At 43.9% G+C, this 13,984-nt stretch overlaps 2 protein-coding genes across 2 annotated transcripts; one reads left to right on the top strand and one right to left on the bottom strand.

Annotated features, from left to right (window-relative positions):
* Nucleotides 1-7,987: 7,987 nt before the first annotated feature.
* On the top strand, nt 7,988-9,279 carry LOC115682267 (fasciclin-like arabinogalactan protein 21). Its single transcript, XM_056321469.1, has one exon. It carries the CDS (start codon nt 7,988-7,990, stop codon nt 9,056-9,058), a length of 1,071 nt encoding a protein of 356 aa, XP_056177444.1. The 3' UTR covers nt 9,059-9,279.
* A 1,799-nt stretch (nt 9,280-11,078) lies between these two features.
* On the bottom strand, nt 11,079-11,771 carry LOC130134775 (uncharacterized). The gene has a single exon (XM_056302449.1). It carries the CDS (start codon nt 11,769-11,771, stop codon nt 11,079-11,081), a length of 693 nt encoding a protein of 230 aa, XP_056158424.1.
* Nucleotides 11,772-13,984: the final 2,213 nt, after the last annotated feature.

The raw sequence follows: 13,984 nt of genomic DNA, 5'->3' as shown, positions 1-13,984 counted from the left end.
TTTACTAAGGCGCTTTCCACCACAGCTTTTCAATGTGTGACAACCAAGCTGACCTTTGATGACATCTTCGCCCTAGCTTGAAGGGGAGTGTTAGAAGGATAAATACAACTAACCAGGAGAATCCAAATTTAGTAGGAGATTTGGCTCAAATCGATAAAGAAAGGAAATAACATTTGTATTTGCATTTCCAATAGATATCCGTATTTATCCCCAAAGATATATTCTATCTTATTTAAAGACAATGCAATCCTCCAAGATGATATGTAGAATTGGGTTTTCCCATCGTGGACGTAGACTTCTAAGGGTCATCTCCTTAAATCTTAAATCTTTTTTCCTTCTTTGTGTGTGCGTGATTACAAAGAAAACACAATTATAAGCTTCAAGAAAGGTTTACGGTTCGGTAGAATCAAGTCGATATATTTTGGTTCAGATGGCGTTCGATGCAGAAGAATTTAAAATTTCTGGTGCTCTCTTTCCTGTAAAAGTGCAACACTCGTCAAACAATTCTCAATCTTTTTGGCTTCTATCTAGTCAACCAAGAGACCAGGAACAACTGCACCCTTTTGTGTTGACAAGTCACCCAATGGATGATCGCTGCACGGACATACGACAAGACACGAGAGGGCTAGAAGTTAATGCTATGATGCATCGTCTCTCATTTCTCCTAATGAGCTAATTCTTCCCACTTAAAAAGAGAGGGAAAAAGAAAGTGGCTATGGAACGAAGTGGCGAGCTAAGAGCCTGAACACTGAAAGAAGATTCACACAGCTTCTTGAATAACCAACTCGCGACCCTCCAGGTTAGTAAGGATACAAAAACTATAAAGTTGGGCATTCAAATTCATTCGTTTTATCTAGGTAAGTTCGTAATTAGTGTCACTGCTATGGTTCATGAGTCTGATAATAAGAAAAGTCCATCAGTAAGAAAACTTATGATCTGGGATTTTGTTTCAAGCGCTAGGTTTTCATGGAGAATACTATCTCCCGTTCACTCGTTCATATATGTTGTCCACCGATAATCAGATATTGGCTGTTAAAATTGCGTTTTTTTAGCTTTACTTCGTGACTGTGTTCTGCTATAGACCTAGATGTCGTCGGACGGTCCAGAAGTTCAATCTTGGGTTCTTTAGAAAACAGCACCGGCGGCACCAGCAACATGTTGTGTAAGTATATATATATGTATTCGAAAGGAATTGTCAACGGGTTCAACCCGGTATCGGTCCCGTGTTCTGGCCGGTTTGAACCAGTTCAACCACGTACCATTTATGAATCTTCTTCTTCGTCGGACACAGATTATGAAACTATGCTTTTGATTCCTCAGATACGTTAAGGGTCTGTCCAGATTTCTAGTGGCTGACGTATCGATCGGAGAGAGTCCAAGCGTACCGTTACCCGGTGCACAAGAGAAAGCCATTTCCAAAAGGACCAGCCCATGGGCATTGATTGGGCCATGCAGGGCGGGCGGGTAAAAACCCAACAAGGCCCATGAACCCTTCATTCTCCCACAAGGGCTTTTGATCAGGTCAATGGCTGTGACTTTCCTATGTTGACAGAAGCTGCTGATAATGCCCCGAGGGACGGAACATGGATGATCAGTCAGCTCACTAAGAGCGCGCGCTTGTGATGGCTTATGTAATCACATGGAAGCATCAGGGCCACTTTCCCTTCAATGAAGGAGGGCACAAAAGACCGGTAAAGGAGGCAAGTTTCGGACATGAAACGATGGAAGAAGGGTCACTGATGTAGGAGACGTTTGAGAATAAAACATCCAACAGCATGTATACATAAATGAAGGGGACATGAATTTGAACGTGAATATCAACAAAGCATTGCAGCAAGACCTGCAGACAACAGTGGTCATCCTTGCAACTAGAGCACAGCAACTGCAACAAGGAGGGACACGTCTGACGGCTCTATCCTACCAAGTTCAGCATGGAAACACCATTATTAGCGTGGTGGCTGGGTTAGTAGGTACTAGTACAAACATAAACATTTGAAGCTCCATAACAATTGGACCCCTCGGATTTTTCACGACAAAATTCAAACTATCAATTTCATAGAAAGAGATGTGCTTGGTGCATTTTCTGTTCAGTTACTTTCTGGTAGAACCCATACTGAATTGAGCTTAACAATCAATGAAAGATACAAATCTCAATTAAAAAGGAGCTTAGGGGACGGAAAAAGAAGAAGAGAAAAATAGAAAGAAGCCCAGTTCAGAGTGTTTTCACCAAAAACTGGCCTAGCCACCAGCAAGATTCTGATACAAATAAGTACGTGACTTGGACAAAGCGTGGCCATTGGTGAGAAAACGATGCATAAGCGCTTATCGATGGCCATACCGATCACAAAAACTCCTGTCGTGATTATGCTTGTTGATGACCATAATTATTTATTGACGTACAATAGCGGCTGGTTGCCTAGTAGCAAAACTGGTTAGGTAAGATGTCGATTGAAAGGTGTAGATAAACAGTCGAACGAAGAATCATTCGAAAGTTAACCGCTTCGCGAATAAAGTGGGTGTAAAATTAGGTGTGGTAGCATTCAAATCTAAAACCGCTTATGGATAAGACAATGAAGCATAACAAATTGTGGGAAGAAAGTAAGCTAGATAAGGCGGACGGGATTCGAAATGGTGACGAGTAGGAGTGCACAATCAAGACGCGATTTTAAAGAATAACCATTCAAAACAAGGAAATAGTGACAACGTGAAGGTATGAGGTCAGAAATTCTGGACATGTGAAAGCATGGTCAAAATCGCTAGAAAACTACTTATGAACAATTATGTTGTGAGTACTATAAGTGCCAACATTTGTGTACTATAACTCCCTGCACAAACAAACAAACAAATCATGTTATCTTTCAATTCATGTATCGTAGTTATAACTATAATTTCCACGTAAATTGTCGTTGATAAATTCCGGTATGTATCTTAGCTGTGGTTTTCAGATGTATACCTATTATAGTTTTTGGTGCTTTGCTATCGAATAAATTACGTTATATCTTTATTTGGTGTAATTTAACGTCGGTTAAATTCCGTTGAAATATATCTTTGTGTACGTGTGACAGGCATTTCGTTCGTTGATGCAAAATCCGGCCAAACACAGAGGGATCCGGGACTTTCGTTCGATGACATCGGCTGACATTCCTGTATCCAACGAAAGATGCCGAAAGCACCGTCCACCTACCGCAAGAGCACAAAACTAAAAGCCTCGTTCTCTACACACCTCGACAAGTATCACTTTTTTTAGTTCTTGTTTACACTGATATGTGAACATCTGGACATATTCTTTTGACGACTTGTGTTTGGTCATTACTATTGAGAAAGCAGAGAAGGAAGAAAGCTGCCCAAGATACGGATACGACCACGTGAGTAATCTGCACGACGCCCTCTCACCGAGAAAGCTCCGATCGCTTTTGTTATATGCAGACGCACGGCTGTTTCCTCGGATACTCCATATCAGATTCTGGTCCAAAAGTCCTATGGGGGAAATATGTGAATCACACCGCGGTCGGTCAAAAGAGGAAAACAATGGGGTTTGAAGCGAGAAGTCAAAAGACGTAACACGCGTCTGTGTCTCAGTAGCTGCGCGCATGACCGCATCTCCACGCAAGAATGGTAGGGCTATGCTCAGCTGTGTGGACAGTTGGATTCGCTCGTGAGTAACGCACCCCATCTTTTTCCAAATTACGAGGAAGAAGATGTGGTCACCCACCGTCAAGGGGTCAACACGGTGCCCAATTACTCACTAGAAAACAAGTTTCTCTGAGATACAACGACAGAGGATCGAACTGGTGATCAATTGTGGTGATTCTGCAGCTGTGTGTGAATTGGTGGTAGCCTGTAGGGCTGTAGGGTTGGGGGGCAGGTGACGCCGCGTAAGTAAAACTGGCAAAATTTGACCTGGCCAATTGAACAATTTCACAAGAAAATATATGGAAACCCAGAAAAACTTTTATCTTTCTCTTTTTACTTAATCTAAATTTCGTGGTAAACCCATTATGACTTGCACCTAATTCGAAGCGCCTAAACTTTTGCAATGTATAAAGATAATCACGTAAATTCACGTATAATTTTGTAAAATTATCTAAATTTAAATAATTTCTTAAACTTTTACATGTATCTAGATAGATGAGTGTGTGGTGCAATTGCATGAAAAACGATTTTTCATCGACACTAAGATCGACGAACTCAATTTATCAAGGGTCCAGAAGTATGGGACTAATTATTTTTACCCCTTAAATTGTCCATTATGTATAAACCAAAGGGAGGTGACACGAAAGAACAGGAAAATGACAAAAAATTCCCCCTTTTAACTTGAAGCTACTCTTTGCAAGAGAACATGCGTCCTGATTATGTTGCCAAAAGGAAAACGAAGGTCAGGTCTCTCTCTCTCTCCATGTAATTCTCCAGGCGACTAATTGTAAGCAATCCGGAGATTGTTCTTCCGGAGGACCTTTGTTTCGGTTCTTCCTAATACCAACTAGTTAGCTTGTCCTAATGTTTATTGGTAGGTCTCGGTGTGCTAGTCGACGACGTGGACGAATTGTGAACTCTCGATAAAAATGACTAGATCAAGTGGCCCCTAGCGCAACTCAATCGATCCTCTGAATGATCGATCATGTCTACGTACGTAACGTCGATTCGGTGTGCTTCCTGGTTGGCGAAATGTGTTGCCCCATCCAACCTCCATGGGAGGAGCGAGGCCTATCCCCTTGCTCAGTCCCTACCCAGACCAGGACGATTAGGACATCGTACCCAATACCTTGCTCAAAACAAGGGACTGATCATTTGAAGGGCACTTTTCATCCTATGAACAATCCATGCCACTTGGGAATCTAGTCTAATCTTAGCCTAACACATATCAGATTGTACAGCTTACGTCCACATATTTGTTTTAGCCATCAATGCCGTACCACCAGGGCCCGTGTGGATATATATTACACGTACATATTGGACTCACATTCTGTCGGCTTAAATTTTTCTTCTGGGGAAGGCGTAACGATATTATTACTCACGTTCTATGAGTTCAAATACTAGCATTCCTCATCATCGCTCTATCTATCGCGCTTCTAATCCCGTTGTCCGTTTGATGCTGTGCGAAGTCGGTACTTTACCCTACGACGATCTCACTTACTGTGCTTGACCAAGTATAAAGAATCCATGTAAGAGAAAAAAGAAAAGGAACCAATTAATTCGAATACATGAATCCCCCCGCATTTAAGGATCATTGAACGTGTACGGTCCACCATTTGGAGAACGGACTGTTTTGTTGCTTCATGCTGAACAAGCCAGTCGCTGTTTTGTTGTTCGAAAAGAGAATGCTATGGACGATGGTCGTGGATTTGGGAGTATCTATCCTAAGCTACTGGTCCCGAACCAAACCTAATAGACTATACATCCAGTTGGAGTCAGCCTGTCATTCTGTTCCCAATGCTAGGTGTCTCCCCCTCTTGAAAAATTACTTATAATTTCGGCGCACGTGAGCTCAGTTGAAACACACCATCGAACGAGATAGCATCTAACTAGTATGATCCAACGGTAAAGGTGCATCGAGCTCGTATGCACCGAAACCGTACAATAATGACTCCTCTCGAGTCTACTAGTCTTCTCCCTACCATTTCCGCCTCACTCTCCTCGACGAAAAAGAGGAAAACAAAAACGGACTCAAGCTTTAATTTGGTATATTATGAATCTTTGTTTATATTTAGGCTTATACGATCTATCCTCCGAGATATCTATTTTTTTTTTGTATATACCACAGAAGTGATGCTGCGAAGAGGAGAAGCTATTTGCACGCATCATAAGTAAACTTGTTAAAATAGGTTATAAATCCATTTCTTAACCCGTATATCATATAATGTTTATACCCATTATATGAGTGTTAAATGAGTCATAAATTGGTTATAAATGAATTTATAATTAATTTAAACTCAACTTATCTCTTTCGTGTTCACTCAATCTCGCGCTCGCTCTCTCCGCACCCCCATCTCAATTTGGTTACGAGTGTTCCTAGATTAAATTAAATATGAAAATATTTTAGCAATATGAATCGGGTATGAGTCATTAAATTTTCATTATATGGAAAATGAGTTAAAACGGATTAAATTGGCTTATTTGGATCGGATCATTTTCGATTCGGCACAAATCCGATCCGACCCACCCGTTCGGCAAATTTAATCATGAGCTACAAAGCCACAGTTGAAATCGCTGACCACCGACGGGGCCCCGCTCGTGCCAGGAGCAACCAGCCCCGTTCGATTTGAACCTTCTGCTCTGCTTCCGTTTCCGTCCGCACGTTTCCTTAATTGCCCGCTCAGACACACCCTCCCTCCATAAATACCTGCCCACCGTGAACGTTAAACCCGCGCCAGCTTTTGCACGTAGAGCGCACGAGCAGTCCTCGCTCGAATGTTCAGCGGCCTTCCTTGAAGGAAGAAGAAGGAGTGGAGGAGGAGGAAGAGCAACCCCCACTCAAGAAATGAAGAGGGTCGCTCTGGCTTGGCTATGCCTGCTCTCGGTAGTAGCTCAGATCTCGCTGCTGCAGTCAGTGGCAATGGCGGATCCGTCGGAGGCTTCCGGCGCGAGCTCGTCTCGGATCGAGGCCCGAGCGGCAATCCGATCGCGCAAACTGGTCTCCGAAGCCGCTGCAGAGCCCGCCACTAGCGTCGCCAAGGCATCGGAACACAAGGAAGAGTCCCCCGCGGTGTCGGCGGCGGCGGCTGAAGCGCCGGCGGGAGTGGAGGCTGCTGCGGCTACAAAGCACAGGTCCACAGATAAGTCCGTGGCCGGCGGGGGGGTCATCATCGGAGGCCTGGTGACCGCCTTTTTCGCCGCGGTGTTCTGCTACATCAGAGTCACCCGGAAGAGAGACGTCGGCGCCCGTTGAGCTTGCTTAATATGCGAGTTCTTTTTTATGTGTGAAGAGCAAAGGTATAGCGGTTTAGGAGATAGATAGGTAAAACGACAGACGACGACAAAGCTTAGCTTAGCGACAGATTACGAGTGGAAGAAAAGAAATTTGTGTATGCTTTCGATTGATTAAAATCTTTGATGATTAGTTTGTGAATGGACGTGTTTGTTCATGAAATTCGATCGGACCATCGGCCGGAGGAGTCTTGTTTGAGATATCGATTTCGCTTTCCTAATTCAAACGCGCGACTCGCTTTAATCTGCACATCATCGACGTCGCCGTCGCCGTCGCCGTCACCATGAAAAGGCATTTGTAGAAGTGTGAATACATTAAATCAAAGGAAGTAGCCGTAGAGAAGCAAAGGCATCTGAGCGAAGAGCGTTTCAAAGCAGAGGGTCCTCTGGCTTTGACAACGACCTGTCCGTGAAAAGCGCATCATCACATGGACTAATGATAGTCAGATTGGGGAGGAATAGCACATAATTTGTACTGGGCTTCATAATATTTCGAGTTGGTTTTGCTCAATAATCCTGTATGTTACGATGTAAATTACCGAGATAAATGCTAAATGATATTGAAGATTATAAGTGAACATTAGAGTAAAAGGAAATTGAGATGATGACGAGGGATCGTTATTGACAATGCAAGTAACGGTCCGTCATCCACTGCTCATTTTTCTAAGAAAATCGATACGCTTGGTGTATTAGTTTTTTCTCAACTCTTGTGATAATTCATAAATTTGCCTCGAGTCTGTTCATTTGTTGGTTTGAACCATCATAAGTTAGATCGCCCAAAAAACCGTTAATGAGTTAATTTTAAGCAATGAACTCTATTGTAATACAACTTGTCGAGCCTAAGTTTACTCAAAAAGAGTTGCAAATTGATAAATCCACTCCACCATTCAAACTGCTAAAAATTGAGTGCGGATTGAATAGCAGTTACGGTTACCTTACCGAAAACAACTTCCCATGATCTTTCCAACTTCCATTTTATCTTGTGCTTTGAGATGAATCAACCTCACCACATTCGGTTACTCTCACATACAAAAGAAGATTGCGTTCCTTTCCGTTGGCATCAATGGCTTCTTGTTCGTGGTGGCGCTTGCCGATCTACTCCGTCGTCTCGGTGGTCTTGGCCTTCATGGCCATCTCCGCATCCCTTCGCTCGACCGACGAAAGTCTGGTGGCTCCCTCGAGCAGCCCCAGTTTGCACCAACTCCACTTGAACGCCTCGAGAGCTCTCAGAAGAGCTGGGTTCACCGCGATGGCAGCGCTCCTTCCCGTCGCTCCCGAACTGTTCTTTTCTTCACCTAATGCGACGATCTTCGCGATCAAGGACTCATTCATGGCTAACCTCTCTTTGACTCCATGGCTGATGGAAGAAGTCCTTCGGTACCACACCTCCCCATTGAAGCTCTCAGCGGACGATCTCCTGAAGATGCCCCAAGGAAGCTGCTTGCCCACATTGCTTGCTAACAAGAACGTCGTGATTACCAGAAGCGACGCCAAACGTAGACTTGTTGAGATCAATCGGGTTGCGATAACACATCCTAATGTTTTTCTTGGAGAGAGACTCGCGATTCATGGAGTTCTTCAGCCACTACTGCACAAAGAACAGGATTTGTGTTTGGTCCAGTCGGTCAAATGCAACCGCGATCCTAGACCGGTGTCGGTTGTTAGGAAGGAGCCCTATCTTGTCGATTGGGGTCGAGTAATTCGATCGCTGAGCTCCAATGGATTCGTTTCCTTTGCAATTGGATTGCAGTCTGTTCTTGATGGAATTCTGGACGACAATGCGCACTTGGCTTCAGTGACGGTCTTTGCACCGGCTGATTTTGGGTTCTTAGCTTCAAACTCGGCAATTCTTGAAAGGATGGTCAGGTTCCACATCTTGCCCCACAGGTACACACATGAAGAACTCACGAGATTGCCCGACAAAGCGTCCCTTAGGACGCTTGTTCCTGGTAGGGATCTTGAGATTCGCAGAACAACTGCTTCTTGTAGTGCCAATACGAACCAAAGAACTAGAGTGGCCATTAACGGATTAGAGATTGGAGCACCGGAAATTTACAAATCGAGAGATTTCGTGATTCACCGAATATCTCGAGCATTGGAGATCGCAGAAGCAGAAAATTCAAGAAAGTGGTGATGAGAGTCGACTCCTGGCTGATTGCTATTGATGATAGAAATCAAATTAAATGGTGCTTACAGTACACCTGCTATACCAAGTTCATTTTGCTCGTGTACTGATTTTGGTTCTAACTTTGCATATGGTACTCTATGTGCTCACTTTCTTGAGTTGAACATAGCAACATCGCGTGGGTCTATTTGATGAAATGAAATACAAAGTTTGTACTTACCTAACGACCCATTTTCTGTTGATCCGACGCCAACGGAACTGAGGATAACAGGAACAGTGGGCAGAGACACTCCAACCTACTTTTAAACCAGTATGTGCATCTTTCAACTAATGAATTGGCTAACTCAATCACATTTTATGACAAGAAAACCTTAAATGAGAAAATTTGGGTCCAATCGACAGATCCGGCCATGTTTTTAGTACGATCTAAGGAACAGGTCGAACAAAATGAACTTGGTAGCAGCATTAAGTGGCCATTAAAACCAATATGTCATTTGGGAAAAAAAGGAACCAGTCAATAAATAAAAGAATGACCTCATAGTAGGGATCTGATTAAGAAAGTGAGATCTTGAATTCAAGAATAGTAATAAGTTTTGTACAGTCAACTGGAAAACAGAAAATGCAGGTCTGCAAAGATAAATAACAAACTCCAAAACTTCCATTAAGCTCTTCAAAAATCAACTCCAAGGTGAAAAGTGGATTCATCTGTAAGTATGATGCGCAAACTAATGACAGGATAAAGAAAAGTCCGTGATCCCTCCATGTGCAATTTCAAAAGAGAACATGTCTGATAGGAAGGCCAGGGAACAACATTTTTCAAGAAATAAAAATGCCGTCATGAAAGAGATCAACAGCTATCCTCACCGGCACGACACATCAAAGTACCAAGTAGTAAGGCCTAAACATTTTCCAGCATGAAAATCATCGGGTAACCACAGGAGCAAAAACTCATTCTAACCACTAAAACTGGACTTTTTCATCATCAACATTATGCGAGAAGGAAGAAGTCGAGAAGGTTAAACAAGTAATTTTTCAGGATCACATTGTTTGGCAAGCCAACGGCCAATGGGTATTCAAATGAGCAGCAGAAAAGGATATACAATTTCATCAGTTATTCATCCCTCTTGTTTCAATTCATCAGGATACACGTGAGTATTAACCTGCACAACTCTACTGAGCATGAAGGAAATCATTGGTGCAAAAGGAAAAAAAACAAAAATCACAGTTTTCTGATGGTACAAAGTTGCCCAGGATTATCACAGTTCTCCCGCAAAGTTCAATCATACATGAGAGCAGTTTGCAAAGGATCTGACAAGGACGGAACAAATTCTCACAATGAGGCTACAACCGTCTACGGAACATCAGTGCTCTCATGCATAATCCTCGAACGGCAAACAGGAAGTTTACTCTAACGAAGACAGTTACGAACCTCAAATAGTACGAACTCTAAATACACCATCTAATGTTAAGATTCCAGATCCAACAGAATCACCATACTCCAGAATTCAAACCAGTTCACCGAGACAGTCAGAAGCTGCTACACTCTAGAATTGAAACCAGTTCACCCAGACTGTCAGGAGTTGCTACACTTTGTGGTAGCTAAATAAGGTCACAAATGAGGAGCAAAAGCCCAAAAGAAAAACAAACAATAGGGTCGCCATTCAATCATGATGCTATCACTTGGATCAGTACTGTAGGCACACCTCATGTCATCCCATCGATCTTGCTAGTGTTTGAACCAACAGTTTCTCTCATTTTTTTGACATTCTTTGATTACCAGAGACAAACCATCCGCGAGTCTAGTGGCGGCAAGGTGCTTTCATCCCCACCAAAAAACTAACTTGTCCCAATTGAAGTGTTAATTGGCAACAGGTTTTCTACTTTGATGATTTTCCTTCTTAGTCTTATTAGTTAAGAGACTGTTTTCGCAAGGCCAATCAAGAAAGAGGGAAGATGAAAAAGATAGGAAACATGCCAAACAAATCATCTAAATCGATGGAGATGAAGAAGCATAAGCACAACAAGATGATCAGGAAGCAGCTTTAACTCTCATTATGATTCTAGTCATCTTCAATCCAATCAAAGTAACATTAACAGCACCCAAAAATCTCGACTTCCTAAACAAACCCACAATCTCCTCCACCTCCGCGTCACCGCACTCCTCCACGACCACCACACAAGCCCCGCCGACCCTCACCGTCCTCTCCATCTCCGCCCCGAACCGCGACGGGAACAGGGCCTCCTCCAGATGCCCGCTGAACGCCAAATCGAAGACCCCATCGAAGAAGGGCAGATTGTGCGGATCAGCGCGGCTTACCAGGGGCGGCGAGTCGATCAATTCGACCCCGGTGACGTCGGCAACGCCCGACTCGGACAGCGCCGCGACCTCGTGGCCGGCCCCGGCGGAGACGCAGAGGACCTTGGAGTGGTTGCGGAGGAGGCCCAGATCGCGGATCGAGTCGAAGAAGCGCCGGTAGGAGAGGACCTGGCCGCGGAAGGCGCGGGAGGACCAGAGGCGCCGGTTCTTCTTGTCGAGGGGGAGGAACTCGCGGCGGGCGGAGTCGCAGGAGGACCTGGGGAAGCGGTGGCGGGCGGCGGCGGCGGCGGCGGGGGGGAGGCAGGTCTGTGGGGTGCGGAGGAATAGGAGGAGGAGGGTGAAGGTGGCGACGGCGACGGAGGCGACGGAGAGCTTGTTGAGGAACGCCTGGACGTGCCGGTCCATCATTCTCAGTGGGGAATGATGCTGCAGCTGAGCTGTTCGTGGAAATGCGCCTTCATGCGAACCCAATTTTTAGTCGCTTTTAATTTTGGGTTAATGCCACGAAAAACCCTAAACTAGTACATTTGTGACACATTTACCCCAAATTATTTTTTTTACCATAAAAAACCACAAACTGGTACACCTGTGACAATTTTACCCCGAACTATTTTTTTGACCATAAAAAACCCAAAATCAGTATATACGTGACAATTTTACCTGACCTCTACAAAAACCCAACCAGACGTATGTGACAATTTTACCTCGAATTAAAATTTTAATATTATCTTTTATTTTTTTCGAATTTTTTATTTTTTTTTTTTTTCCTTTTATTTTTTTTTTCTTTATCTTCAACCTCTGGCCGGTCGCCGGTCGCCGGTCCGGCGACCGGCTAGAGGCGGATGCCGGCAAGGGCCACCCTCGCCGGTATCGGGCGAGGGCCATCCTCGCCAGATCCGGCGAGGGCGACCCTCGCCGGTATCGGGCGAGGGCCGTCCTCGCCCTCGCCGGTATCGGGCGAGGGCCGTCCTCGCCTGCGTCGGGCGAGGACCGCCCTCGTCTGCGTCGGGCGAGGGCGGCCCTCGCCGGCGTCGGCGAGGGCCGTCCTCGCCCGACGCCGGCGAGGGTCACCCTTGCCGAGTCGAGCGAGGGCGGTCCTCGCCGAGATCCGGCGAGGCGGTCCTCGCCGATCCGGCGAGGGCCACCGTCGCCGTACGGGCGAGGGCCGCCCTTGTCTCGCCGGCGAGGGCGGCCTTCACCGGCGTCGGGCGAGGGCCGTCCTCGCTCGACGCCGGCGAGGGTGACCCTTGCCGAGTCGAGCGAGGGCGGTCCTCGCCAGCGGCTGCCGAGGGCGGCCCTCGCCGGCTTCCGCCTCTGGCCTGTCGCCGGACCGGCGACCGGCCAGAGGTTGAAGTGAAGAAAAAAAAAAGAAAAGTAAAGAAAAGAAAAAAGAAAAAATTCAAAAAAATAAAAAAATAATATTAAAAATTAGTTTGGGTAAAATTGTCACATGTGTACCAGTTTAGGGTTTTTTGTGGTATGTTTGGGGTAAAATTGTCACAGGTGTACCAGTTTGGGGTTTTTTATGGTCAAAAAAATAGTTTGGGGTAAATGTGTCACAAGTGTACCAGTTTAGGGTTTTTCGTGGTATTAACCCTTTAATTTTTCAGCAATTATATTAAGTACTTTGAATTTTAAATCTCTCTCTCTATAAGAGCCCAAATACTTTATAATTAGGGTTAATATTACAAAAAATCCCAAACCGGTACACTTGTGATAAATTTAAGCTTCGTTAAATTGGATTAATACCACGAAAAACTACAAATTGATAAACCTGTGACAAACATATGGATAAAACCCCAAACTGGTATACCCGTCAGTTGTCACGTTTTATCAAACTCAGCAATTTGACAATAAAATTTAACGGAGGATAAATTTGTCACATGTATACCAGTTTAGGTTTTTTCGTGGTATTAACCTTTATAATTATTACGTTGACAAGATCTCGATCATGTGCGTGATTGCTTTCGTGCTCTTTATAGTTTTTGCAATTAATATTGACATTCGAAAAATGTATATAGGGAATGTGAACAATCAAATCGAGTAATGCGTGAATCGTTAAATATTTTCACACAATAAATTGAAATTTGGAACTCACAAAAAGACATTATGAAATAAGAGGGTCGCAGCCATGAGCTCTTGCCCAAAATATGATTAGCCGAGAATTGTGAGTAGTTATCATATTTGGAAATAGTGGAAACGCGGCATGCATTTCTCTAACCGTTTAGACTGTTTTTTTATGGGTGATAAGAGTTGGATTACAGTAATAGATTTCAATAAAATACTAAAGGATAGGATAATCGAAGATATTTTCGTAGACATGGTGAACACCAAATTCAAAAATTTTACTTTATTATTGATGTTGATATTTTATAATATTTTTGCCTTGTCATTTTCATTTAGAAGGGGGAAAAAAGCAGTCCCATTTGATAACCCCTTACTCTTCGTGGGAAAAGAGATATATGAACAAATTTTGAGACTTCAAATTTAATTTGTGCTATTGATTGATTCTATCTATACTATACTATACTATATATAAAATCAATTTTCAAATCAACCCATTCATCGTTGTTCATGCACCATCCGCACGCGAAAAAAGCTAATAGATAGATTAAAGC

The sequence above is a fragment of the Syzygium oleosum genome, unplaced genomic scaffold, assembly GCF_021117445.2.
Source record: "Syzygium oleosum isolate NSW1041296 unplaced genomic scaffold, Sole_v2.1 Sole_v2.23, whole genome shotgun sequence".
NCBI lineage: Eukaryota > Viridiplantae > Streptophyta > Magnoliopsida > Myrtales > Myrtaceae > Syzygium > Syzygium oleosum.
The sequence above is the reverse complement of the archived record's forward strand: the minus strand, read 5'-3'. Positions and strand labels throughout refer to the sequence as shown.

What these genes read in the sequence shown, in the direction of transcription:
- LOC130134775 (XM_056302449.1), bottom strand. Translation starts at nt 11,771, where the DNA reads ATGGACCGGCACGTCCAGGCGTTCCTCAACAAGCTCTCCGTCGCCTCC.
- LOC115682267 (XM_056321469.1), top strand. Translation starts at nt 7,988, where the DNA reads ATGGCTTCTTGTTCGTGGTGGCGCTTGCCGATCTACTCCGTCGTCTCG.